The sequence below is a fragment of the Neoarius graeffei genome, chromosome 2 (genome assembly GCF_027579695.1).
Source record: "Neoarius graeffei isolate fNeoGra1 chromosome 2, fNeoGra1.pri, whole genome shotgun sequence".
NCBI lineage: Eukaryota > Metazoa > Chordata > Actinopteri > Siluriformes > Ariidae > Neoarius > Neoarius graeffei.
Genome location: NC_083570.1, coordinates 28,102,296 through 28,128,906, shown reverse-complemented (window position 1 = coordinate 28,128,906; position 26,611 = coordinate 28,102,296). Strand labels below are relative to the sequence as shown.

The window sequence follows — 26,611 nt, the reverse complement described above, 5'->3', positions numbered from 1 at the left end:
TGGAAAAAGATCCAGCATGATTTATCTTGGTTTCATTCTGTTTCATGACAATAACTGCAATTTTAATGGGTTTGTGTAAACTTTTTATATCCACTGTACATTAATGGGAAGTAAAAGGACAGTTACAGTGAAATTCCTGACAATGAGTTGATAACCTTTTGGATGTAAATACCTGTTGCTTCTCCATTTGTTTCCTGGGATTCAGATACAGGACTAATAACTGGCAGTCTGTCCAACTCAGACATGCACATGTGCTCACTCTCCACTGCTAGCTCCTCTAGAAAAAGACACAGACAAACAGCTGACCAGAGAAAATCTGAAAAACATTAGCACCATACTGATGCTCTAACAATGGTGCATAAAGTATTGAAGTTTTTGGGTCAGGGTTTGACCTTGTACAACTATTATGATATATGCTTGTCAATACCATTCTCGTTGACCTCCTTGAGCACTCCTCTCTTGATCAACTCCTCTCTGCTTTGCCGTGTGGACATCTTTCTCTCTAAGACTAAAGAAATGTATACAATACAATCTGTTACACAATACAAATGACAAAAGTGCCTTGAGATTTTCAGCTATTGCTTGTGGGATTATTTAAAATGTGTGTGTGTGTGTGTGTGTGTGTGTGTGTGTGTGTGTGTGTGTGTGTGTGTGTACATACCTGCAGATGTTTGTTTGAACTTGTCACTTTTCTTCTTCCTCCATTTCCATGGCTTGAAGAGTCGTCCTAGGCTTGCTAGCTTACTTCTCCGACGAATGGGAGGAGTGTGAGTGCCGGGCACAAGTGAATCAGAACGCATTGCAGCTAGTCTCTCTGCCCCCTCTGCTGTAACGGAGAAAAGTAAATAGGCAGTGTACAAGATCAAAAGTGCAGAAAAGTCAAAGGATCTAAAACAGTGTCTCCCAGGTCTGCCTTTATTGATATTAATAATAGTCTATTGTATAGCCCAATGACTGAAACATTTAAAATGTAAGGTTTATTGTATATTACATTTAGCAGAATGCATTAACTTTAATGTATATCACATATCAAACAAAACAGCTATACTATACTCTGCACGAATTCAAAATGCAATTGAAATAATGAAAGTTAAAAAGGTCACAATTTTAGAAAATGAATAAATAGAAATCATCCCATGAATGTTTGTGACTGGATTTTAGAGACAAGGACATATTTTCCACCCCTACTGATACCAGAACACCCTCAAAAGATGACAGTTATTTGTCTGGTAAACTGGATTACAGGTAAATAGTTTGCCATAGTGACAGCAGGCTAGTGCTTAATCCACATTTTTATATAATATGCAACCATACAAACACCCAGGGTGAATCAGTGATTAGCATCCTTTGAGCATACACACACCATGAGGAATTAGTTGTTCTCCCTCTTGTGCTTTCTCTCTCTTACTCACCAACACACACACAGGGATCAGGAGGAGCCGCGGCTTCCTGCAGATACCAGACCTCCTGCATGAGAGTGTCTATCATCTACCTCTACCTTCACACAAACACACAATCACATTTTGCCATGAAGACTTGCTGACCTAATACCAAAAATATTGGAAAAAGGATACACCAATCAGCCATAACATTATGACCACTGACTGATGAAGTGAATAACACTGATTATCTCATTACAATGGCACCTGTCAAGGGATGGGATATATTAGGCAGCAAGAGAACAGTCAGTTCTTGAAGTTGATGTGTTGGAAGCAGAAAAAATGGACAGGTGTAAGGATCTGAATGACTTTGCCAAGGGCCAAATTGTGATGGCTAGATGAATGGGTCTGAGCATCTCCAAAATGGCACATCTTGTGGGGTGTTCCTGGTATGCAGTGGTCCAAGGAAAGACAACCAGTGAACTGGCAACAGGGTCATGGGTGGTCAAGGCTCAATGATTTGCATGGGGCATGAAGCTACAGTACAGTAGCTCTTCTGTGGGATTGGACCATATGGGCTAGCCTTTGTGACCCATTGCAAATCAGTGAGGCTTCGACACCCATGACCCTGTCACTAGTTCACCGGTTGTCCTTCCTTGGATCATTTTGGTAGGCACTAACCACTACATACTGGGAACACCCCACAAGATGTGTCATTTTAGAGATGCTCAGACCCAGTCATCTAAGCAATCACAATTTAGCCCTTGGCAAAGTTGCTCAGATCCTTACACTTGCCCATTTTTCCTGCTTGCAGCACATCAGCTTCAAGAACTGACTGTTCTCTTGCTGTCTAATATATCCCACCCCTTGACAGGTGCCATTGTAATGAGATAATTAATTTTATCAACCTCTTGCACTGGTGTCACACGTTAGCAACCGTTTTAATTGTTTTTTTTTTTTAATTGTTTGCTGGAAGCAGGGAGTATTGAGAATTGAGCTGCTGTGGTTTGTTTACACTTGATACTAAAACTTATAACGTCCACACAAACGTTGCAAAGACGCATACAAAAAGCCCAAAAATGCCTACTTACCCGGGCATAAACGATACAGGATTTCTCTTGTAGTGTCTTGATCCACAAATCTTTAACCCAGCCACATATAAAAAGTTGCACACCTCCACGGTCTTCCAGGTTTTCATCTATTTGTATGTGTAGAATGATGTCTGCAGCATCAAGTAGTTGGAGATGTCGGGGAACTCAATGGATGGATAATTTTTCAAATCATCAGAAAAATCCTTCTTTACTAGTGTGTAAGGATCTATTCCATCGCAAAGAGCAATTTTCTGAAGGAATTTTGACCATGCATTGGCCTCTAAAAACTGAAAAAACGGTCCAAGATGGTTTCACTAGCTCTTTACATAATGGTAGCCAAATTGGTTTGCCTGACCACTGCTTAATTCACCAAAAGTAAACTTGCAAGCAAAAGTCACATGACTGAACACAACCTATATTCTATTCCAGGTTAACCACTTGCAAAGAATGACTGAAAAACCTTTAACTCCATGAAGTGTCAGTGAAAAAACTGACAAGATCGTGGCCACACTGCGACTGTATGATAGGCCTGTTTTCACATAGCATCGTTGTTGTGGGATATCGAATCTGGAGTGAAACAAAGGGATTTACTGACAGTTATAGATTAAAAAGGCATACTGGGTTATTCCTATTGCTGTGAAAAAAGTCTCCTGCTCCTGGATATTTCCTTTCTAAAGAAATGCCCAAGTCAAGTTCCTAAGCCACAATCAGAAGTTCAAGACTAAGTTTCAGGGTGACAGTAATACCTTTTGTCTTTCTCTCTGTTTGAATGATTGGAACAACCAAAAACAACACAAAAATTAACCATAATTAAGACAGATTAAACCTTGTGCACAGGAAAGATGGTGTCTGGTTAAAAATATAACTGTATCAGATCAGCAATTAGAATGTTTTACTCCCCTTAGAGAAACTGAATTACTTTCATTAATCTCAGCATCAAAAGCCTCAACTTGTGTACTAGATCCTTTACCTACACGTCTATTCAAACAGATAATACCCGCTAATATAGTAACTGAACCGCTTCTAAAAATAATGAATTCTTCTCTTAGGATTGGCTATGTACCCAAATCCTTTAAACTAGCAGTTATCAAATCCCTGATTAAAAAACCTGCCCTTGATCCCTTTCAGCTGTCCAATTATCAGTCAATATCAAACCTCCCCTTTATCTCAAAGATCCTTGAAAAAGCTGTGGCACAGCAGTTATGCTCATATTTACATAGGAATAACAGCCATGAAATGTATCAGTCAGGATTTAGACCTCATCATAGCACAGAGACAGCTTTGGTTAAAGTAGTAAACGACCTACTGTTGGCGTCTGATCAGGGCTGTGTCTCACTGCTTGTGTTGTTTTACCTTAGTGCAGCATTTGATACCATTGATCATGCCATTCTTCTGGATAGACTAGAAAATGTTGTGGGAGTTAAGGGAACGGCCCTCTCCTGGCTCAGGTCTTATTTAACTGATCGCTATCAGTATGTTGATGTAAATGGTGATTTTTCTAGACATACTGAGGTAAAGTTTGGTGTTCCACAAGGTTTTGTCTTGGGTCCACTGCTTTTTTCTTTATACATGTTACCTCTGGGTGATATTTTTCGTAAACATTGTATTAGTTTCCACTGTTATGCTGATGACACACAGTTGTATGTTTCTGCAAAACCTGATGAGAGACACCAGCTTAATAGAATTGAGGAATGTGTGAAGGACATTAGACACTGGATGCTTATTAACTTCCTTCTGCTTAACTCTGACAAGACTGAAGTACTTGTATTAGGACCACATGCAGCGAGAAGTAAGTTTTCTGATTACATAGTAACTCTGGATGGCCTTTCTGTTTCTTTGCGTGCAGCAGTAAAAGACCTCTGAGTGATTACTGACTCCAGTCTTTTATTCGAAACTCACATTGATAATATCACCCGGATGGCTTTCTTTCATCTCAGAAATATTGCTAAGATAAGAAATTTAATGTCACTACATGACGCAGAAAAACTAGTTCATGCTTTTGTTACTGTACCTCCAGGTTGGATTATTGTAATGCCTTACTGTCTGGATGTTCCAATAAATGCATAAACAAGCGCCAGTTAGTTCAAAATGCAGAAGCAAGAGTCCTTACTAGAACTAGAAAATATGACCACATCACCCTGGTCTTATCCACACTGCACTGGCTCCCAATCAAATTTTGTATTGATTATAAAATACTACTATTGTCCTTTAAAAGCACTGAATGGTCTCGCACCACAGTACCTGAGTGAACTTCTGCTCCTCTATGACCCGCCACGCCTACTTAGATCAAAAGGTGCAGGCTATCTGCTGGTACCTCGTATAGTGAAGGCTATATCAGGGGGCAGAGCCTTTTCTTACAAAGCCCCACAGTTATGGAACAGCCTTCCAAGTAATGCTCGGGAATCAGACACAGTCTCAGCGTTTAAGCCTAGGCTGAAAACATATCTGTTTAGTCAAGCCTTTTGTTAATGGTGTTTATGAGGTAAAGGAGTAGATCTGGAGGGTCCTCAGACATAGAGTGTTTTGGTAAACTGGGATGTATGGATGCTGTCAGTCCCCCACTCGCTTGCTCACTTGAGTTTGACGACGGTGTAGTGGCTGGCTGCTTTATGTCCCGGGGCTCCCTCATGCCTGTGTTACCTTCTGGCTCTCCCCTTTTAGTTATGCCATCATAGTTAGTTTTGCCGGACTCCCTGCTTGTACTTAGTGCAATATGTATACTGTCCTACTTATTCAGGTGACATTAGCCATACCTAACAACCTGCGTTTTCTCTCCCTCTATCCCCCCCCCCAAACTGTCCCTCTGAGTTACATGTCGGTCCTGGGATCGAGATGCTGACCTCTTCTGCTCCTCGAACCTGCCTGATCCATCCTGGTGCCCTGTGTCTGGTTGGAGTCTCATCGCATCACTCCTGTGGAGGACGGCCCCATGTGGACAGTTGAAAGTCACACTTGGAGGACGCTCTGGACACTTACAGTAATGAACTCCCAACTGCTCCCCGGGCGCTGTTAGCATGGCTGCCCAGTGCTCTGGGTATGTGTGTGTGCTCATTGCTCACGTGTGTGTGCACGCATGTGTGTGTACGCATGTGTGTGTTCACTGCTTCAGATGGGTTAAATGCAGAGAGGAAATTTCACAAGTATGTGATGAATAAAGTTGTGATTTCTTTGTTTTCTTTAATGCTTTTATGGCTGAGGACTACAGTTGACTTGCTAACTTTAGGACTGCAGTTGTCATGAACAGTTTGCACTCAAGTTTCCATCAATGAAGAGTTTATAACATCAACGAAACTGACTTCATGTTAAAACTGTTATAGTCATGTTGTCTGTTGTTGCCCAAATGAGGTTGGGTTCCCTTTTGAGTCTGGTTCCTCTCGAGGTTTCTTCCTCATGTCATCTGATGGAGTTTTTCCTTGCCACCGTCGCCACAGGCTTGCTCATTGGGGATAGATTAGGGATAAAATTAGCTCATGTTTTAAGTTGTTCAAATTCTGTAAAGCTGCTTTGCGACAATGTTTATTGTTAAAAGCGCTATACAAATACACTTGACTTGACGTGACTTGGTTGTCCCCTCGGAGAAATCATCATGTGATGCGTGACATCACGCACAAGGGTTCTATTCCCTTCACCTGTCAGTGGTCATAATGTTATGGCCAACTGGTGTATATAAGCTTAGTTACAGAGGTACAGTGTCTTGCAAAAGTATTCATCCCCCTTTGTGTTTGTCTGGTTTTGTTGCATTACAAGCTGGAATTAAAATGGATTGGGGGGGGGGGGGGTTAGCGCCATTTGAGTTACATAACATGCCTATAACTTTAAAGTTGCAAAAAAAAAATTGTGACACAAACAATAATTAAGATGGAAAACCAGAAATCTGGAGTGTGCGTAGGTATTCATCCCCCCAAAGTCAATACTTTGTAGAGGCACCTTTTGCTGCAATTACAGCTGCAAGTCTCTCAGGGTATGTCTCTATTAGCTTAGCACATCTAGCCACTGGAATTTTTGCCCAATCCTCAAGGCAAAACTGCTCTCACTCCTTCAAGTTAGATGGGTTGTGTTGGTGTACAGCAATCTTCGTTATGCCACAGATTCTCAATTGGATTGAGGTCTGAGCTTTGATTAGGCCATTCAAAGACATTTAAATGTTTCCCTTTAAACCACTCCAGTGTAGCTTTAGCAGTATGTTTAGGGTCATTGTCCTGCTGGAACGTGAACCTTCGTCTCCGTCTCAAACCTCTGTCTGACTCAAGCAGGTTTTCCTCCAGAATTGCCCTGTATTTAGTGCCATCCATCTTTCCTTCAGTCCTGACCAGCTTTCCTGTCCCTGCAGATGAAAAATATCCCCACAGCATGATGCTGCCACCACCATGCTTCACTGTAGGAATGGTGTTCTCAGGGTGATGAATTTGCGCCGCACGTGGCATTTCCCATGATGGCCAAAAAGATCAATTTTAGTCTCATTTGACCAGAGAATCTTCTTCCATGTGTTTGGGGAGTCTGCCACATGCTGTTGGGCAAACTCCAAACATGATTTTTTTAAGCAATTACTTTTTTTGGGCACTCTTCCATAAAGCCCTACTCTGTGGAGTGTACGGCTTAAAGTGGTCCTATGGACCGATAGTCCCATCTCCACTGTGGATCTTTGCAGCTCCTTCAGTGTTATCTTTGGTGTCTTTGTTGCATCTCTGATTAATGCCCTCCTTTCCCATTCTGAGAGTTTTGGTGGACGGCCTTCTCGTCAGGTTTGTAGTGGTGACATATTCTTTCCATTTTGCTATAATGTATTTAATGGTGCTCCCTGGGATATTTGGGATATTTTTTATAACCCAACCCTGGTCTATACTTCTCCACAACTTTGTCTCTGACCTGTTTGGAGTGCTCCTTGGTTTTCATGTTGCTTGTTTAGTACTGTTGCAGAGTCAGGGTCCTTCCAGAGCAGGTTGATTTATAAAGACATCATGTGACACTTTGATTGCACACAGGTGGATCTTAATCAACTAATTATGTGACTTATGAAGTGAATTGGTTGGACCAGCTCTTATTTAGGGGTTTCATATGAAAGGGTTTCATACCTATGCACACTCCAGATTTCTGTTTTTTCATCTTAATTATTGTTTGTGTCACAATGAAAAACAATTTGCACCTTTAAAGTGGTAGGCATGTTGTGTAAATCAAATGGTGCTAACCCTCCAAAAATCAATTTTAATTCCAGCTTGTAATGCAACAAAACAGGACAAACACCAAGGGGGATGAATACTTTTGCAAGACACTGTACAGGGACATTGGACCTTTCCATTCAAACATACAGATGATTAAGCACACCTTCTTTATCCTCTCTACCTTTAATCTTTCTCCTTCATGTTCTTTAAGAGAAAATGGTCTCAGAAAGAGGTGATCAACCAGATTTAAGAAGAAAGAAGAAGAAACCTTTATTTGTCACATACACACTCAAGCACAATGAGATTCATCCTCTGCATTTAACCCATCTGAAGCAGTGAACACGTACACACACCCAGAGCAGTGGGCAGCCATACTACAGCACCCGGGGAGCAATTAGGGGTTAGGTACCTTGCTCAAGGGCACTTCAGCCCAAGGCCGCCCCATGTTTTTGGACCTCACCTGTCTACTTGAAGGGCACCAAATAAATGTGTAATGGTCGTTACATAAAAGGCCTGCAGCATCACTAGGGATAAGGCTGCTGCACCTTATAAATAGTGCCTTACTTGCTTAAAGCTTAAAATTGAGTTAAGCCTAAACGCTTTAAATATTTCCATCTGCTACAGGATGATAGTACGAGGCTTAGCTTTGATCCACACACATTCTTACAACTATGTAACATGCTTTCGCTTTTGTTAGAGACGACTCCAAACTTGGGATGTTCAGCATAACTAATCACTAAATTTCTGGGTGGATCCAGGAAAATGGGAAGGCCAGGGGTTTGGGGGCCAGCAGGGGCCCCTGGAAGCTCTGCAGTTTTTAAATGCCCGGAGATGCATTTTGAGCTGTCAGAGACATGTTGTAAATTAAATCTCTTAAAGAAAATTACCATATCAAAATATATTTTTTAAAAGTAAGAACTTTCAAAACCATTTTATTAGTCACTGAAAATGATATTGTCAGAGTTGCAGGTGTATGCATAGAACATAATTACAATTGATATATGATAATATTTATTGCAATGTCATATAATGCATTACCACATGACACACTACAGTGTAGTACACTGACCACAAAACACCTTATATCAATAAGTTATTACTATTTTAGTAACTGCAATCTGAGCTCCTGCTCAAGACATTCAATATACATATAAGACCGTGAATATACCCAGGTAAACTGAGGTAATTTATGCTGCCACTTAAGACAGAGCTTAAGACCGAGATAACTATAAACAAAGTCAGTATACAAAGATACAAAGTCAGTAACTGCAGTCTGAGCTCCTGAGTCTAATAGACCAAGATAACACAATAATTGTATAAGCTGCATGTAAATAAGTCCTATAATAAAGTCTTAGTTCCCAAGACTCAGGAGATTTCAAGCAGATTTTCTTCAGAGCCATTGCAAAAATCAACATCGCTCACAGACCTATCTAGCTGCTCACGTTATCACCCAAATGAGGATTTTTTTTGAGGACACCAAAAAACCTTTTGAGTCTGGTTCCTCTCAAGGTTTCTTCCTCATGTCGTCTGAGGGAGTTTTTCCTTGCCACCATCGCCACAGGCTTGCTCATTGGGGATAAAATTAGCTCATGTTTAAAGTCTTTAATTTTCTGTACAGCTGCTTTGCGACAATGTCTTTTGTTAAAAGCGCTATACAAAATCAACTTGACTTAATCATGGCTTCCTTTTTAAGTCCCAATCAAAATGACAATTATATCATACATGGCATGGCCAAGTTGAAAAATGAACCCACTTCTTTCTTCCATTTTGCAAACAGATTGCAGCATTTCATAAAATTCATGAAATACACTCACTGGCCACTTTATTAGGAATACCCACACACCTGCTGTTTTATGCAGTTATCTAATCAGCCAGTCCCTTGACAGAAGCACAATGCATAAAATCATGCAGATACAAATCAAGAGCTTCAGTTAATGTTCAAACAGCAGAAATTTGTGATCTCTGTGACTTTCACTGTGGTATGCCAGATGGACTGGTTTGAGTATTTCAGAAACTGCTGGGGTTCTCACACACAACAGTCTCTAGAGTTTACACAGAAAAAAAAACATCATGCAAAAAATAAAAAACAGAGTGAGCGATAGTTCTGTGGGTGGAAACGCCTTGTTGATAAGAGAAGTCAGAGGAAAATGGCCAGATTGGTTCGAGCTGCCATGAAGGACTCACAGCAACTCACAGCAACTCTTTACAACCGTGGTGAGCAGAAAAGCATCTCGGTATGCAACAACAGAAGACCACATTGGATTCTACTCCTGCCAGCCAAGAACAGGAAATGTTGAATCAAGAACAATTCCTATTAAAGTGGCTGGTGAGTGTAAAGTTCTTTACTGCAGTGACAATAATATAAATGACTGAACCGTGCTCAATAACAGGGAATTGGAAATTGAAAATTCAAATTTCTCTGTATTTGAGAAATATTTTTTCCCTTTTCAGGAGGATAGGCTCTATTACATAAATGTCTTCTAAGAAACAAGGGTAAACTAGAAAAGCACTCGGAGAGCGCAGACCTCCGCCAAGAATCCTTTAAAAATATCCGGGATCCAGAAGTTGATCCGGATCACCGCCAAAATTTAATGGATTGTTACTTGTGCCCAGTCACACCTCTGGAAAAAAGTTCAGAGCAATCCGTTCATAACTTTTTCCGTAATGTTGCTAACAGACAAACCAACAAACAAACAAACAAACCAACGCTACCGAAAACATAACCTCCTTGGTGGAGGTAATAAGGAAGGAAAGCAATGAGTCAAGAGGATCTCTCATCTCTCTCTAGCCGCTTTATCCTGTTCTACAGGGTCGCAGGTAAGTTGGAGCCTATCCCAGCTGACTACGGGCGAAAGGCGGGGTACACCCTGGACAAGTCGCCAGGTTATCACAGGGCTGACACATAGACACAGACAACCATTCACACTCACATTCACACCTACGGTCAATTTAGAGTCACCAGTTAACCTAACCTGCATGTCTTTGGACTGTGGGGGAAACCGGAGCACCCGGAGGAAACCCACGCGGACACGAGGAAAACATGCAAATTCCGCACAGAAAGGCCCTCGTCGGCCACGGGGCTCGAACCCGGACCTTCTTGCTGTGAGGCAACAGCACTAACCACTACACCACCGTGCCGCCCTCAAGAGGATATAATGTTGTAAAATGGCAAATATGCACGGTACAGAATGGAGTGTATTGTAAAGAAAAAAAGATGGAGAATTTGGAAAGAAAATATGAAGGGAAAATATATCAGAAGATTTGTTTTTCTAAAAGCTCCAGCCAATACTCAGAATATCATGGAATCATGGCGAGTCCATGGAGTCTTAACGATATCCTTTTTTTAAACTCCTGTGCTAGCGTTAGTTGATCAAATTGTTAGATTCTCTCCTACTTTTACCCAACTGAGATAGAAGCCCTCCTGGTTTATTTGCTGTTTCAAGCAGGCTCCTACAACTAGCAAAGTGTATACAAGAAACATACAGAGACAACACACAAAACAACAAACCAACAACCAAGACAGTTGCATATAAAAAGGGTGTTGCACAATTTAGAGACTTACATTAATAAAATTACATGCAAAGGGTGCAAAAAGACCCATAAATAGCCCATAAATATTTTTACAGTAAAATAGGGATAAATACACAAATATAAAATGATGAGAATGCTATATTGTATCTACATGTACATTGTATTTGTAGTTGCATAGAGAGGTTCAGTATATTGAGCTAGAAAAAGCCAGCATCAGTTAATGCCTGCTGTTGTGAGGATCATCATCGCCTGAGGGAAGAAGCTATACTTGAGCCTTTGTACACTCCCACAAACTTGATGCTGATATACCAGGGGTTTCATTAACAGGGAAAAAACATTACTCCTCTAACATTACCAGAAACAATAAGGTAGGGTTCAACCACAAGTGATAAGCGTGGGCGCAGCTAAAGCCACCTCAGTAAGACATTATTATTAGTCTTCATCTATTTCATAGATTCACACCATTGTTTTTAGTAAGATTTATTTTTTATTTATTTATTTTTTCCAAAAGTTGTTCGGTTTTGGACAAAATTTTAACCGCTGGTAGCCACAGACAACGGAAGCTCACTGACCCAAGATGAGTGACCTTGAACTATTTTTCAAGGTCACAGAGCACATTTTACGTGTTTTTTGTTGAAAATGTCATTTCATTTATTACAATATCTGCAAAAAATATAAGGATTTTCCCCTAGATTTTATATAAACAAATGATGTGCTCCTTTCCTGTGCAAAAACCTTTTGATGCCAGTCAAGCGGAAAGTGACGCATTCTGGACCGCGATTAAAAACAGTTTGTTTCCTAAATAGCCAAAACCACAACATGTTCAAAAACACCAATGGTGCCAAAAGGTGTCATTTGCTCTGGACCAGTGCAGGTTCTTCTTTCGTTTTTATCAGTCTTTGAAGATTTTAATTTAATGTATTTTGCACATTTGCGAAAATGGTCAACATAACCATTTCACCATGAAATATTGATTTTAGCTTATAATATGCAAAAGTGAACTACCCCAAACATCTACCCATTCTACCAGAACCAAGTGTCAAATGTGACCTTTCAGATCACATTTTAGATGTTAAAAGGTCATTCCTGTTTCTGACTGTACTATTTTCAAAAAAATCATAAAAATAGTTTATTTATATACAATGACCTTGTATTTTTTCTTTAGTGCATATTCTTTTGTAGATTATTGACAAATTGATATATTTTAATCAAAAGCTATATCTAAAAATGACAAAAATTCCCCAAATGTGATGGTTATCACTTAAAACTTTGCATTGGTGTTTTCTCTACTTTTAGCCAAAACTATTACCTCTACATAAATGAAATGTATTATTCACTATATATAATTTACATATGCTCCTTTTATTCATACGGTCAAATCGCATGTTTCTCGAATATTTTCAAGTCAAGGTCAAAAGTCTGAAAAATTATCAAAAGTGACAAAAATGTAATTTTCCCCATGAAATAATGTTTTTGGCTGATAACATGCTATAGTAAACTACTCCAAAATATATACCCATTGAACCTGAATCAACTGTCAGATTTGACTTTTGACCTACTTCTCAAAGTCAGGTAGATCATTTTCCGTTTTTAATGCACTAATTTCATCAGCTGTTTACATGTACAGATACTTTAGGGAGTAAACACAATCTTCAGTGCATATTGTAATGGAAATAAATGGCAAACAGATGGAGTTTACAACCCCAATTCCAAAAAAGTTGGGACACTGTGTAAACTGTAAATAAAAACAAAAATGTGATAATTTGCAAATCATGGAAACCCTATATTTCTTTGAAAATAGTACAAAGACAGCAGATCACATGTTGAAACTAAGAAATTTTATTGTTTTTTGAAAAACGTGCTCATTTTGAATTTGATGTCAGCAAGACGTTTCAAAAAAGTTGGGACAGGGGCATGTCTAGTCTACCACTGTGTTGCATCACCTCTACTTTTAACAACACTCTGTAAATGTTTGGGAACTGAGGAGAGCAATTGCTGTAGTTTTGAAAGAGAAATGTTGTCCCATTTTTGCACGATACACAATTTCAGTTGCTCAACAGTTCGGGTCTCCTTTGTCATATTTTGAGCTTCATAATGCACCAAATGTTTTAAATGGGAGACAGGTCTGGATTGCAGGCAGGCCAGTTTAGCACCCGGACTCTTTTACTACAGAACCATGCAGTTTTAATATGTGCAGAAAGCAGTTTGGCATTGTCTTGCTGAAAGAAGGAAGGCCTTCCCTGAAAAATATTTTGTCTTGATGGCAGCATGTTGCTCTGAAACATATATACATCATTCAGCATTCATGATGCCTTCCAAGATGTGCAAGCTACCCAGTGTCACGTACATTAATGCACCCTCATACCATCACAGATGCTGGCTTTTGAACTGTGCACTGATAACAAGCCAGATGGTCCCTCTCCTTTTTGGCCTGGAGGACGTGATGTCCAAGATTTCTAAGAAGAATTTCAGATTTCGATTCATCAGACCTTGAGACAATTTTCCACTTCACCTCAGTCCATCATAAAAGAGCTCTCGGGCCCAGAGAAGGTAGCTGTGTTTCTGGATATTGTTTATATCTAGTTTTAACTTGCATTTGTGGATGCAGAAATGAACTGTTTTCACAGATGATGGTTTTCTGAAGTGTTCCTGCCCATCCAGTGATTTCCACTTCAGACATGTGCCTGCTTTTAATGCAGTGTCGCCTGAGGGCCTGAAGATCACAGGCATCCAATGCCAGTTTTCAGCCTCGTCTCTTGCATACAGAGATTTCTCCAGATTCTCTGAATCTTTTAATGATATTATGTACCATAGATGATGTGATCCCCAAATTCTTTGCAATTTTGCATTGAGGAACATTATTCTTAAATTGTTGCACTGTTTGCCCAAGCAGTCTTTTACAGAGCGGTGAACCCCTCCCCATCTTTACTTCTGAGAGACTCCGCCTCTCTGGGATGCTCTTTTTATACCCAATCATTTTACTGACCTGTTGCCAATTAACCAAATTACTTTTTTTTTAGCATTACACAACTTTTTCAGTCTTTTGTTGTCCCTGTCCCAAGTTTTCTGAAACGTGTTGCTGACATCAAATTCAAAATGAGCATATATTTTTCAAAAAACAATAAAAATTTTCAGTTTCAACATTTGATATGTTGTCTTTGTACTATTTTCAATGCAATATAGGGTTTCCATGATTTGCAAAATTATCGCATTCTGATTTTACTGATGTTTTACAGAGTGTCCCAACTTTTTTGGAATTGGGGTTGTATATACAATGATATATAACAAGAAAGTTCTCTTTAAAAAGACAACTGTATCAGATTTGGTTGTCAATATATAAGAAGAGAAGTTGTCGTCAGGCTTTTTAAAAGTGTAACCGGTAAATAGTGCAGTGAAAGTGCAGATTGGATGTAGTGTAAATGTATTGTAAGAAGAGTAACATTACAGAATTGTGTGTCTGTGTAGGGTAACTGTCTGTGGAGTGATTCGTGAGGTGAATGTTGCAAGGCAAATAGCATGAGGCTGTTTACATGAATGTTGTCAGTTTACTTTTGAAATAGATGAACACTTGAAATTGTCAGTGACAATTTCAGATTTCTAGTTATTGTTGCTGTTAGTGTAGTTAACCTATATGTAATATAATGCAAAACTGAACAACTATGATAGGCTAGTGTAAATAATAATGGAAGGTTCACACTGTAATTATCCAGTGGTCAGGATTGTGGCAAGTGTGAACACACTGTTTGGAGGAATATTTGTTATTTGGAGTCATAACATTGTAGTTTGTCAAACTGTTATTAATAACAATTGGATTCATAATGTTAGTGGACATTATAAGATGTAGCCTAATCATATTAGCTATGACTTTTTTGTAGCTTGCTAGATGACAAAAAATGTTTCTTATATGTATTCTTTTTAATGTCCAATGGAAAGCTTACTCAGGCCATTGGACTAACCCCATGCCATTAATAACCCTCTAACCTCAGGCTATGAATAACCCAATTATAAAAAGTCTGGCTATACCATGTTCATGAGAGGTCATGAAAGAAAAAAGTGACAGCATCTTTTGGCCAAATCCTGAATTAAAGAGATAATCAATTCTTGATAAGTCGTGTGGTGAAATATTTCTCTTTAGGGTTCTATATCTTCTAAGTGTCAAATAAATTGAGGCCATCAGTTTGATCATCACCACCAGGGACAAACAGTTTGATGAGCACAATCATGATTGATGCACCCTTTCTGATAAGCCTGAGCACTGCTGGCAGCCATGTCTTAAAGTATTCAGTGAGTTTCTCTTGCTTCAACCCTTCCGGTAAGTTGAGGAACTATGATCAGGATTTATGTTGTCCCATCTGCTCCAGTTCTTTGTGTTGTCTAGTTGAACAGGCATTAGCATCTAATTTTGTTTCTGCCTCGACTAGGTCACACTCCAGGGCAACAATGTGAACCTTCAGTCATTGCTGTGTTTTGGTCATTCTTTAGTGGCTGTCCAGACCACTGGCAATTTTATCCAGAGCCTCAGAAAATGTAGACATCTTGTCCTTCTTAAATTTCACAAATGTCCTGGGTAACATTCCATACCAAAAGGAGACAGGCCCATAGTTGGTTTTAATATTGGTAGCTGAACTGCCACATTGGGGAAGATGCCATTGAGAGAGGAGACTGATCTGTAATTTTCTGTTGTATTTTGCAGACTCTTCTCTTGGAGATTGAGCAGAGGTGTTCCTTGACATATTAATTTGCTGTCAGAGTGTTATGTACATAAATTAACTCGATTTGCATTTCACTATGTACTATTAGTTTTAGACAATGTGGCACATCCTATATACAAGTCCTTAGCTGTTACTAATGAAACAATACCATAGTAAAATGACTGCATTCATATAAACCTGCTCATTCATGCAATTATCCAATCAGCCAATCATGTAGCAGCAACACAATGCATAAACTCACACAGATAGATGTCAAGAGCTGATGTTTATATTCACATCAAACAGAATTGGGGGAAGAAATGTGTTCTCAGATGTGAATTTGACCGTGGCATGGTTGTTGGTGCCAGGTGGGATGGGGTATTTCAGAAAAAGCTGGGGGTTATAATGCAATGGTGTGGGGAATGTTATCTTGAGCTCTTTAACACCAGTCAAGCCATTAATTGAACGACACAGAGTATCATTTCTGACGATATGCATCCCTTTAGAATTTTCCACTACTATTTCTATATAATGTGCTGCATCAAATAGCACGAGTCATTTCAAATTGGTTCAATGAGTTCAGTGTACTTCAGTGACCTCTGTTGTCACCTGATCTGAATCCAATTAAACAGCTTTGGGATGCGGTAAAACTGGAGGGTTGTAGCATGACAAATCTGCAGCAATTATATGATACAATCATGTCAACGTGGATCAGAATCATGTAGGAGTACATGTTTAAATATTCACAAATTATTCCAGAAAGTTGATTCAGCTTAATTTCAGGTTTAAATTTGTTAAGATTACAAAGTAGCTTTAATCTCTGACTAACCAGCATCAAACAAATGTATGGTACAGAAATATCTCGGCTATCTTGAGTCTTACAGGTTCAAAAGTTCCCTGTACTTCTCTCATTTTAAGACAACTTCTCAAATTTTTGTTTCCTTTCATATGCACAGTCAAGTATGAAGCTAGTCAACCAATTAGCATTATCAACAGAAAGAAAAACTGTTACTTACAATTTTAAAACATTAGACAATAAGGCTGCAACACAACACATAAAAGCTTAGAAAAGTCAATTATCAAAAGGCTTGACTAACCAAATATGTTTTCAACCTAGACTTAAACATTGAGATTTCATCCAAGTCCCGAACAATATTCAGAAAGCTGTTCCATAACTGTGAGGCTTTGTAAGAGAAGGCTCTGCCCCTGCTGTAGCTGAAACTATTTGAGGTACCAACAAATAGCCTGCATCTTTAATCGAAATAGATGTGGCAGGTCACAAAAGACTAGTTCGCTCAGGTACTGCAGCAAAAAAAAAAAATTTTAATTAAAAAAAAAAGGTTAAGCCATACCAACTTATTTCTGATAAAAATAACTTCTGAAATAGAGGGATGATACAAGCAAAAACAAATGCACACACAGTCATATTAGCTGTGTGCTTTGTCTATATTCGCCGATCATTTTTTACTGCCCACATACAGTACCTGTCAAAAGTTTGAACACACCTAATTCAATGGTTTGTCTTTATTTTTATTAATTAAAGGTCACTTCACATCTTAAAGTAATGATGGATGTTGTTTCTCTTTACTTAGTTGAGCGGTTCTTGACATAATATGGATTACTACAATTGTGGAACAGGTCTAATGTATTTTTATTATTTACTGTTTGATGGTCTCAGATACATTAACAAGACAAGAAATTCCACTAATTAACTTCTTCCAAGACCTGGCAACTTGTCCAGGGTGTACCCCACCTCTCGCCCATAGTCAGCTGGGACAGGCTCCAGCTTGCCTGGTACCCTATAGAACAGGATAAGCGGCTACAGAGGATGGATGGATGGATGGATGGATGGATGGATGGATGGATGGAAGGAAGGAAGGAACTTTTTCCAAGACAGGTCTCATCATCTGTAGCCGCTTTATACTGTTCTACAGGGTCACAGGCAAGCTGGAGCCTATCCCAGTGGACTATGGGCGAAAGGCGGGGTACACCCTGGACAAGTCGCCAGGTCATCACAGGGCTGACACATAGACACAGACAACCATTCACACTCACATTCATACCTACGGTCAATTTAGTGTCACCAGTTAGCCTAACCTGCATGTCTTTGGACTGTGGGGGAAACCCACGCAGACATGGGGAAAATATGCAAACTCCACACAGAAAGGCCCTTGTCGGCCACTGGGCTAACCACTACATCACCATGCCACCCAGGCTATATACAGTATTCCAGATGACAACCTCATGAAGCTGGTTAAGATAATGCCAATAGTGTGCATCAAGGTAAATGATGAATACATGGAAGAATCTAAAATATGAAACATTTTAACACTTTTTTTGTTTACCACATAATTCCATATATGTTCCAAATGTTATTTCATAGTTTTGATGTCTTCAGTATTGTTCTACAATGTAAAAAATAGTCAAATTACAGAAAAACCTATGAATAAGTAGGTGCATCCAAACTTTTGACTGGTCCTGTATGATTAAAAACACCGTGATGTTTAGTCAAGCACCACAAAAGAAAGGACATATTGCACAAATGGAACTTTAAATGATGACAGCAACAAGAAAAAAAAAAAAGTAGGACATAAATGTTAAAACTGAAGTAGATTTTCCAGTACGAGTATAAAATAAAATAGCATCATGGCACTAATGCACAAACATTTTAAACAAGGCTCCTACTAGGTAAGTAAAATAGACTAATGCCATTGCCCTTGCATTGCACTGATATTTTTATAGTCAGAGTAGAAAAATATATGTCAAACACTAGCAGAGAATATTCATTATGTACTGATAGATAGCAGCCCTGCTAGACAGGCATTCTGTTTGATCTAGAAACTGATGAGGACTTCAACCATGCATCTAGCCTTTGAAATGTGTTACATGTTTTTCCGATCATAAATAAGTTTAAGTGATGGCCAAAAGTTTGTGGACATTTGTGGACATGTAGTTTTTAAAACATCCCATTCCAGATTTAGATTGCCTTTTTAACAGCATCCATTCTTCTGGGAAGGCTTTCCACTAGATTTTGGAGCAGAGCTGTGTAGAACTTGTGTAAATCTACAATTCTCCTTCTTAGATCTTCACTGAATTCCTTGGACTTTCCCATGGTTCTGAGTATTGGTCAATCCAATGAGTGCTGTCAAACAAATCCTTTTTATGCTGGCAAATAGAAACTACCAGTTGTAGTCAATCATGATCACTAACAAGAAGTTAATAGGCCTTGGCCTTGTCAAGTTAAAAGACATTGTAAAACCTTCAGCACCACTTATTAACAGACTTAAGTGAATGTATGTATGTATGTAATGTACTTGAGCCTGTATGTATAATTTTGACCCTGTGTGGATTAGAGAAAATCCAAAATAAATTCAAACTTGTGCACTCAATTATTATTCTTTGTACAGCATACATCTTCAACCATTCCACCCTGGAAAAAGAACAGTTCAAGGAAATCATTAACAACCCAAAATTACCATGACATTCATACCCATGATGAGTGTATGTAAACTTTTGACCACAGCTGTAGGTGCGACAGTTAGGTGTCCACATAATTTTGGCCATACAGTGTATATTTGCTCTTGGTTTACTACTTGCTGCCTCCAATGGTTCTCAAACTGGGATCCAGAAACCTCCAGTGGTACATGAGGAATAGCCAGTTATGCTTTTGAATCACTACAGTGGTGAAAATCACAACTTAAAATTATCTACATCTTATATACTCTTGAGTTCTGATAGTTATTCCCCTGTTTGACTGGTCACTATGAGCATTAAATCTCGATAACTCAAAAACAAGTAGACCTGATAACAGTATCATGTTAACTTTGATCCAGTGTGCTCTGTTGGTGGAAAAGAAAATCTATGATTTAAATAAATAGCCAAAACCTTTAACATGTACACATTTAAGGGTGGCATGGTGGTGCAGTGGTTAGCACTGTCACCTCACAGTAAGAAGGTTTGAACCTTGTGGCTGACTGAGGCCTTTCTGTGTGAAGTTTGCATGTTCACCCTGTGCCTCTGTGGGTTTCCTCTGGGTGTTCTGGTTTCCTCCCACAGTCCAAAGACATGAGGATTAGGCCAACTGGCTACTCTAAATTGCCCATAGGTGTGAATGTGAGTGTGGATGGTCATTCGTCTCTGTGTTAGCCCTGCGATAGATTGGCAATCTGCCCGGGGTGAACCCAATGACAGCTAGGATTGATTCTAGTTCCCCCGCGACCCTGACAGATAAGCAGTATAGATAACAGACGGATAGATGGATGTACACATTTAAATAATAAACATAATATTTGTAGAGTTGAAGTAAAACTGAACTGAATTAAAGCAGTCCAAAAAAGTTGAGAATCAAGGCTATATACACATCCATCCATTATCTGTAACCACTTATCCTGTACAGGGTCGCAGGCAAGCTGGAGCCTATCTCAGCTGATTATGGGCAAGAGGCGGGGTACACCCTGGACAAGTCACCAGGTCATCACAGAGCTGACACACAGAGACAAACAACCATTCACACTCATATTCACACCTACGGTCAATTTAGAGCCACCAATTAGCCTAACCTGCATGTCTTTGGACTGTGGGGGAAACCCACGCAGACATGGGGAAAATATGCAAACTCCACACAGAAAGGCCCTCGTCGGCCACTGGGCTAACCACTACATCACCATGCCGCCCAGGCTATATACAGTATAGTTGAAATCACAGAATGCAGGAACACACTTTTTTTTTTTTTGGGGGGGGGGGGGTAGTAAAATCTCAGCAACAAAGCTTTGGAAGTTTGGCAAGGCATGGATGTCAAATCACCATGGCAACCCTGGTTACAGGCAGGTTTGAGGGTTTTTTAAATGATGTAACCATTTGGTGCAAACAATCCACTAGATTTGACCAGAGTTTTGTCAGGCATGGGCGTGAAGGATATAGGATTTCTTCTGCAATAACCAGGCACTGGCTGACTGACTGATTTAGAAGGCAGTGTAAAATCAACCTGGACTAAAGTCATCTCAGGTTGTAGTCCATTTCCCCTGTAAATTTACCTTCACTCAAATTGTGCAGGGTTTATTATTATTATTAACAGTAACCAGGCATTTCAAAAAAACTTGCTGTATCAGACCATGCCATAACATCAACACAAAGCTGTGTGTCCTGTCAGACCTGGACAGCTGCTCTGTAAAGGCATCATGCTTTCGAGTGAAACCCGTGGATCAGTGCTGGTGTGAGAGAGCTTTTCACACTAACACTGCAACGCAGAGCAAAGCATCAACACTGCAGTGATGCAAAGTGAGGGCTCTGTTTGATGTCTCGCGCACATATATACACACATATATGCATGCATGCATAGCTCCACCTACGTGTCTGCTGCACGTCCTACCTGTCTGCAGGGTGTATGAGAGCCTGGTCTCGGTGAGGTAGGGGGTGTCACTCTTAGATCGAGCTCTCCGGATGGGCCGCCGGTCGACATCAGCATCGTCCTCCTTGACAGACGCCGCCATTGAGGCTCGCGCTCCCAGAAGTGCTGCAGGAACCGGAGATACCGAGAGACAGGGAGCGGGGAGGGGGCGGGGCGGGGCGGAGAGGGGGGTGGAGCGAGGTGGGGTGTAAATATTACTAAAAATGTACACAGCTAGACATGGCGACCCCCTTTTTGAAAGACACCAACATCAACACCGTGCATTAACGCAAGCAAATTCTCAGCAATGTCAAATGGGAGAGGCAGGTTCATGCAGCATCTCCTGGAGAAAAAAAAAACCAAAAACCTGACTTATGCACTGGATCACTGACTGAATTCACACAAGCTGTATCAGTTATCAATATCTCTATAGACAGTGAGGGCTGATTTTGCTCAGGAAAACAGCAGAATCAGGGTGAGATCTGCCTCAGCTTCACTGAAGGCTTGTCTCTCAAAAGGGAAAGAAAGGAAGAAAACAGCGGTTTGACAGCTACAGAGCCCCTAAATACCCTTTTCTTTCTTTTTTTTTAAATCTTGTATGCACAGGTTTTGTGCGCACAAATACAAGATAAATAATATCATCTTTCTAGATTTTGAGGCTCTGTAGATATCAGAGACAGCTCACCTAAAATATCCTAAAAATATTATTTGCATATAGATTCCCTATATCTCCATGCTGGTCAATTTCACAAGATGAGAAAGAATTTGTAAAAGAAGATAAGAAGAATTTCTTAAACTCTGCTGGTTATGAAAACCCATTCATCTTAGACAGCTGTCTCTATATTTTACTTTTATTAATTCTCTCTGAAATCCTGGACAGTTTTTTTTTTTTAATGAATACGTTAAGATATCCTCCTGAGAACCAACCCATGGACTTGTGTCCTCTGTAGTTGACATTTGTTTTACGTGCACACCCTCTTACTCCTTCAAGCTATTGACTTGAATCCTGGTGTCTTGTAAAGAGTACATCCTGGGCTTTCCAATGGTATATCATGTGACTAGGAGGGTTGCTGGGAAATTCCTAGTAAGGAAATCACAACAGAAGAGAAATTGAGAGACAATTTTTTCTTGGTTCCCAGGAGGATATGAACATGCTGAAATGTTTTGCCAGTAGAAAGAAGAAACATGATACACATGATAGTTGGGTTTCAACTCCTACAGTTTCAGAAGCCCATTCACCTCCACAGCTTCAGAATGAGTTTTATCCAAAACTTGGCACTGATTTTAGTAACTCAATTACTAAAAATAATCGATGCAAATTTGTTGCACAGAAGCTTCATTTAATGCCTGTAGCTATACTAATACAGCCACTGAGCTCTATGTAAAAATCTGGAGAGCTCATAGTCTTGTCAGATTGAAGCCATCTGGTTGCCATCTTACCACTCACATCACAGAGCGGAATGGTCATTTAGGCTACTGGAAGCAATGCAAAACTGGACAAGTTATTTATGTAGTTGGTGAGAAAAATTACAAGAAAAATGCCTACATGTGTAGCAGTGAACTGTACAAACCATCAAGTCAAAGGTTGTGGATGGACATTTCACCTGTGAGTATTGATGGTGTGTGATCATTTTTACACGTGTGCACAGTGCCATTTGCTGGACCCTCTACAGCATTTTATGATGGTTTGCAAGAGCAAAAGAAAAAAATAGCTGAAAATCTGTCTCACCGTCTTGTCTGTTTTTGTTGAAAATCTGACATTGATATCTGGGATGAACACTGTGACTGTGTCAGATTTTCGATGGAAATGTCCCAGACTAGATCAAAGCCAAAGTCTAGACATGTTTAATATTGAATCTGAGAGCTCAAGCTCAACGGCTCAAATTCAAAAAGAAAAATGGCCTGAGTAAATTAGCCTCAGTGGCCAAAATGAAAGAAGGACCATAGCCTGAGGCAGAAATGGTAGTGAGGGATGCAAATAAAAAGAGAGGTTATTGTTCTAGTTTAGGGTGACCAGACATCCGGGGACAGTCCTCATTTTTGGTGACCTGTCCCCGGCTGGAGCTGTCCCTGGAAATGTCCCCATTTTTATCCATGACCAGCAGACCCGGAAAAAAAAAAAAGACCGAAACATCTACCAGATTTCAGTAGACGCCTCACGTATTGTTTTGTGGATCGCTTTAAGACTGGCTCAGGCTGATAGCAGAGATGTTCTAGAACACCTCTGGCGATAGTCTTTCCAGTATTTTGATTGGTGGAGCTGAGGAACAACTTTTTATCAGAGTGCTAGAATCTTTACTTAAACTAAAGTCATTCACTCAGCTTTGACAGATTGCTTCATCCACTCCTGGACAGGTGAACCATCGTCTTTTCTTGTAAGCCTAAGTGACATTGTTTGTCATCTGTTATTTAGCCTTTAAATGTGTAAGCTACATTTTGCAATGATATGACATTGCTTGTCATGCTGTAGTGAGATATAACAGTTGACCAAACAAACCATAGCCTACTGTGGCCAATGCTAGCAGGAGAAAGCTCAGTGCAGCGCCAGTCAGTCAGCTGAAGTTGTTGCTAGATGTAGCGTTACTGTAACAGAAATCCAGCTGAGGTAAAATTGTAACAGTTCAATGGAATAAGCGAACTTGCACACAAATTGGTGTGTTATCCCACAGAGTAGCTGCCTATGTAATTTTCTAGGCTTATGGTAATGTTACCAAAGTGTCAGTAATTTGTATAATTTGTTGTGATGTGTCATGAAGTATACATTTTGGTGAAGGCTACTCATTTAGGCTTGGTCATCAATTCAGCTATGGCTACAATTTAGGCTATGGGAGATCAGGAATCCTTTGTACCCTCAATAATAATAATAATAATAATAATAATAATAATAATAATAATACCATATGTTGAAATTGCTTGGATTGAACTAAACTGTTTATTTAAATTGTGTTGTGTATTTTTGTATACTTTTAAATACATTCTCCATTACTAGTGGCATATATGGTAATTAATTTAATATATTTACTTTCATGGGTCTAAAACATCTGTTTCAGCTAGCCTACAATTTAAGCGTCTATAAATCTAAACTATGTACCCATACCAGAGATTTTAACATAATCTTTAATTAATGCTAACCTAAAGTAGTTGCAGAATCAGCCTACAGTGCACTCAGTGAGGAAAATCCCACTTTTTATGCAATGCATGATCAAAATACATGAAAAACAGAAATGTTCCCCCTTTTATTACAAAGATGAAAACATTAGATGTTCTAATGATATTTTCACTGCTGAAACAAAAAATGTCCCCAGTTTTCTTCTATCTAGTCACCAGTTATTTTCTTTTACCTAAGGCTAAGCACAATTGACAGTGTAGATCACATGTCACACATACTTGCACAAATTGACAAAATGGGCATGGCTGTCTGTTTTAACTACATGATTTTAGTTTAAATTGAGTGCAAGTATATTGATAAGTACTCTTAAATCAAGGGTTCGTCATGTTTCCCAGTCAACGGCTTATTTCCCGGACGGCGTCCGATATACGATTTCCTTTACAAAGTGAATAGGAGACGTTTATCTTTTTTTTTCACTGACAATTGATCAGGAAATATGACATAAATTGGGAAATTATATATATAAAATGGCTATAAAGATATGTAAAGAATGTGGGTGAAGTTGAGAAAATAAGAGGAGGTACTAAAAGAGAATAAAAAGTCAGGAGATACTTTTCTTGGAGCAAATTTGATCGGATACAATGATTGAACACAGAAGCCAAATACATGTGATGTAAGTGGTAAGATGGCGGCCAGATGGCTTCACTCGTCTGTACAGTGGGGAATAGGCTATGAGCGCTCCATATTTTTACATAGAGCTCAGTAAATACAGTCACTTTTACTGCTATAATTATTTCAATGGAGATTATTTCAGTTTTTCTCTTATACAGTGTATCTTTCCCTTTCATATATTTCTTCTTCCTTTCTATTATTATTATTATTATTATTATTATTATTATTATTATTATTATACCAATACAGAGGCTGTACAATACTTCCTTTCTATTTAGAACAGTTGTTGAAACAGTATTATTTTCTCATGTTATTTACCATTTTCACTTCATTCCCACAGTTATGTCTTAGCTATTCGTCGCAACCTGCATGAATATTGTGACAGTGAATTATGTGCCCAGTAAATACTGTTAAGACATGACTGTGAAAATGTGGGGCTAGATTATACTGACTGTACAGCTGCTGCCAGCACCTTTGATCTAAAGATGGGGCTATTAAATATTAGATCTCTTACATCTAAAGCGCTAATGGTTAATGAACTCATTACTGATCAGGAGTTTAATGTACTTTAACTGAAACATGGATTAAGCCAAATGAATATATAGCATTAAATGAAGCGAGTCCTCCTGGATACAGTTATATACACCAGCCTCGTCTAACTGGAAGAGGAGGAGGCGTCGCGGTTATTTATAATGATTACCTAGGTGTAACACAAAAACTTGGTTATAAATTTAATACATTTGAAGTTCTTCATACTAATATAATGTATGTAGCCTCGAAAAATAGGTCTACCCAGTTAATTCCGTTACTTAGTATTTACAAGCCCCCGGGGCCATATTCTGAGTTTCTTTCTGAATTTGCAGATTTTATCTCAGATCTAGTTATTTCCTTAGACAAAGCTTTAGTTGTCGGAGATTTTAATATTCACTTCGATAACCCAGAAGACCCTGTAAAAACAGCGTTTGTGTCCATTTTAGATTCAGTAGGGATTAATCAGAATGCCATAGGACCAACCCATAATTGTGGTCACACCCTCGATCTAATACTAACATTCAGGTTAAACGTAGACAATATAGTTATACTTCCACAGTCTGAAGTTATCTCAGATCATTATCTCATCTCATTATCTCTAGCCACTTTATCCTGTTCTACAGGGTCGCAGGCAAGCTGGAGCCTATCCCAATTGACTACAGGCAAAAGGCGGGGTACACCCTGGACAAGTCGCCAGGTCATCACAGGGCTGACACATAGACACAGACAACCATTCACACTCACATTCACACCTACAGTCAATTTAGAGTCACCAGTTAACCTAACCTGCATGTCTTTGGACTGTGGGGGAAACCGGAGCACGTTCAAAATATGCCTGAGTAATAATATATGCACCTCACCACGCTACTGTATTAAATGTACATTCATGTCAACTACTGCACAGAGCTTTATAAATGATCTCCCAGAGTTATCAATTTTGATTGGGTCACTGTCAGCCCCTGCAGAACTTGTTCAGGCAACTGAATGCTTAGAGTCAACATTCCGCCATACCTTAGATAATGTAGCTCCTCTTAAAAGGAAAATGGTCAGAGACAAAAAATT

General features: G+C 39.4%; 1 protein-coding gene across 3 annotated transcripts in view; it reads right to left on the bottom strand.

Annotated features, from left to right (window-relative positions):
* The window catches only part of phactr1 (phosphatase and actin regulator 1), a 46,227-nt gene extending 24,912 nt beyond the window's left edge, over window positions 1-21,315 (bottom strand). For all 3 annotated transcript variants that reach the window (XR_009654053.1, XR_009654052.1, XM_060914049.1), the window contains exons 1-4: window positions 21,220-21,315; window positions 662-826; window positions 428-508; window positions 173-277 (exon numbers count right to left, since the gene is read on the bottom strand). Coding sequence is in view for 1 of the 3 variants with exons in the window: in XM_060914049.1 (XP_060770032.1) it covers window positions 173-277; window positions 428-508; window positions 662-800 (325 nt within the window). In the remaining 2 variants the exon portion in view is untranslated. The remainder of the gene's footprint in view (window positions 1-172; window positions 278-427; window positions 509-661; window positions 827-21,219) is intronic.
* Between the last annotated feature and the right edge of the window lie 5,296 nt (window positions 21,316-26,611).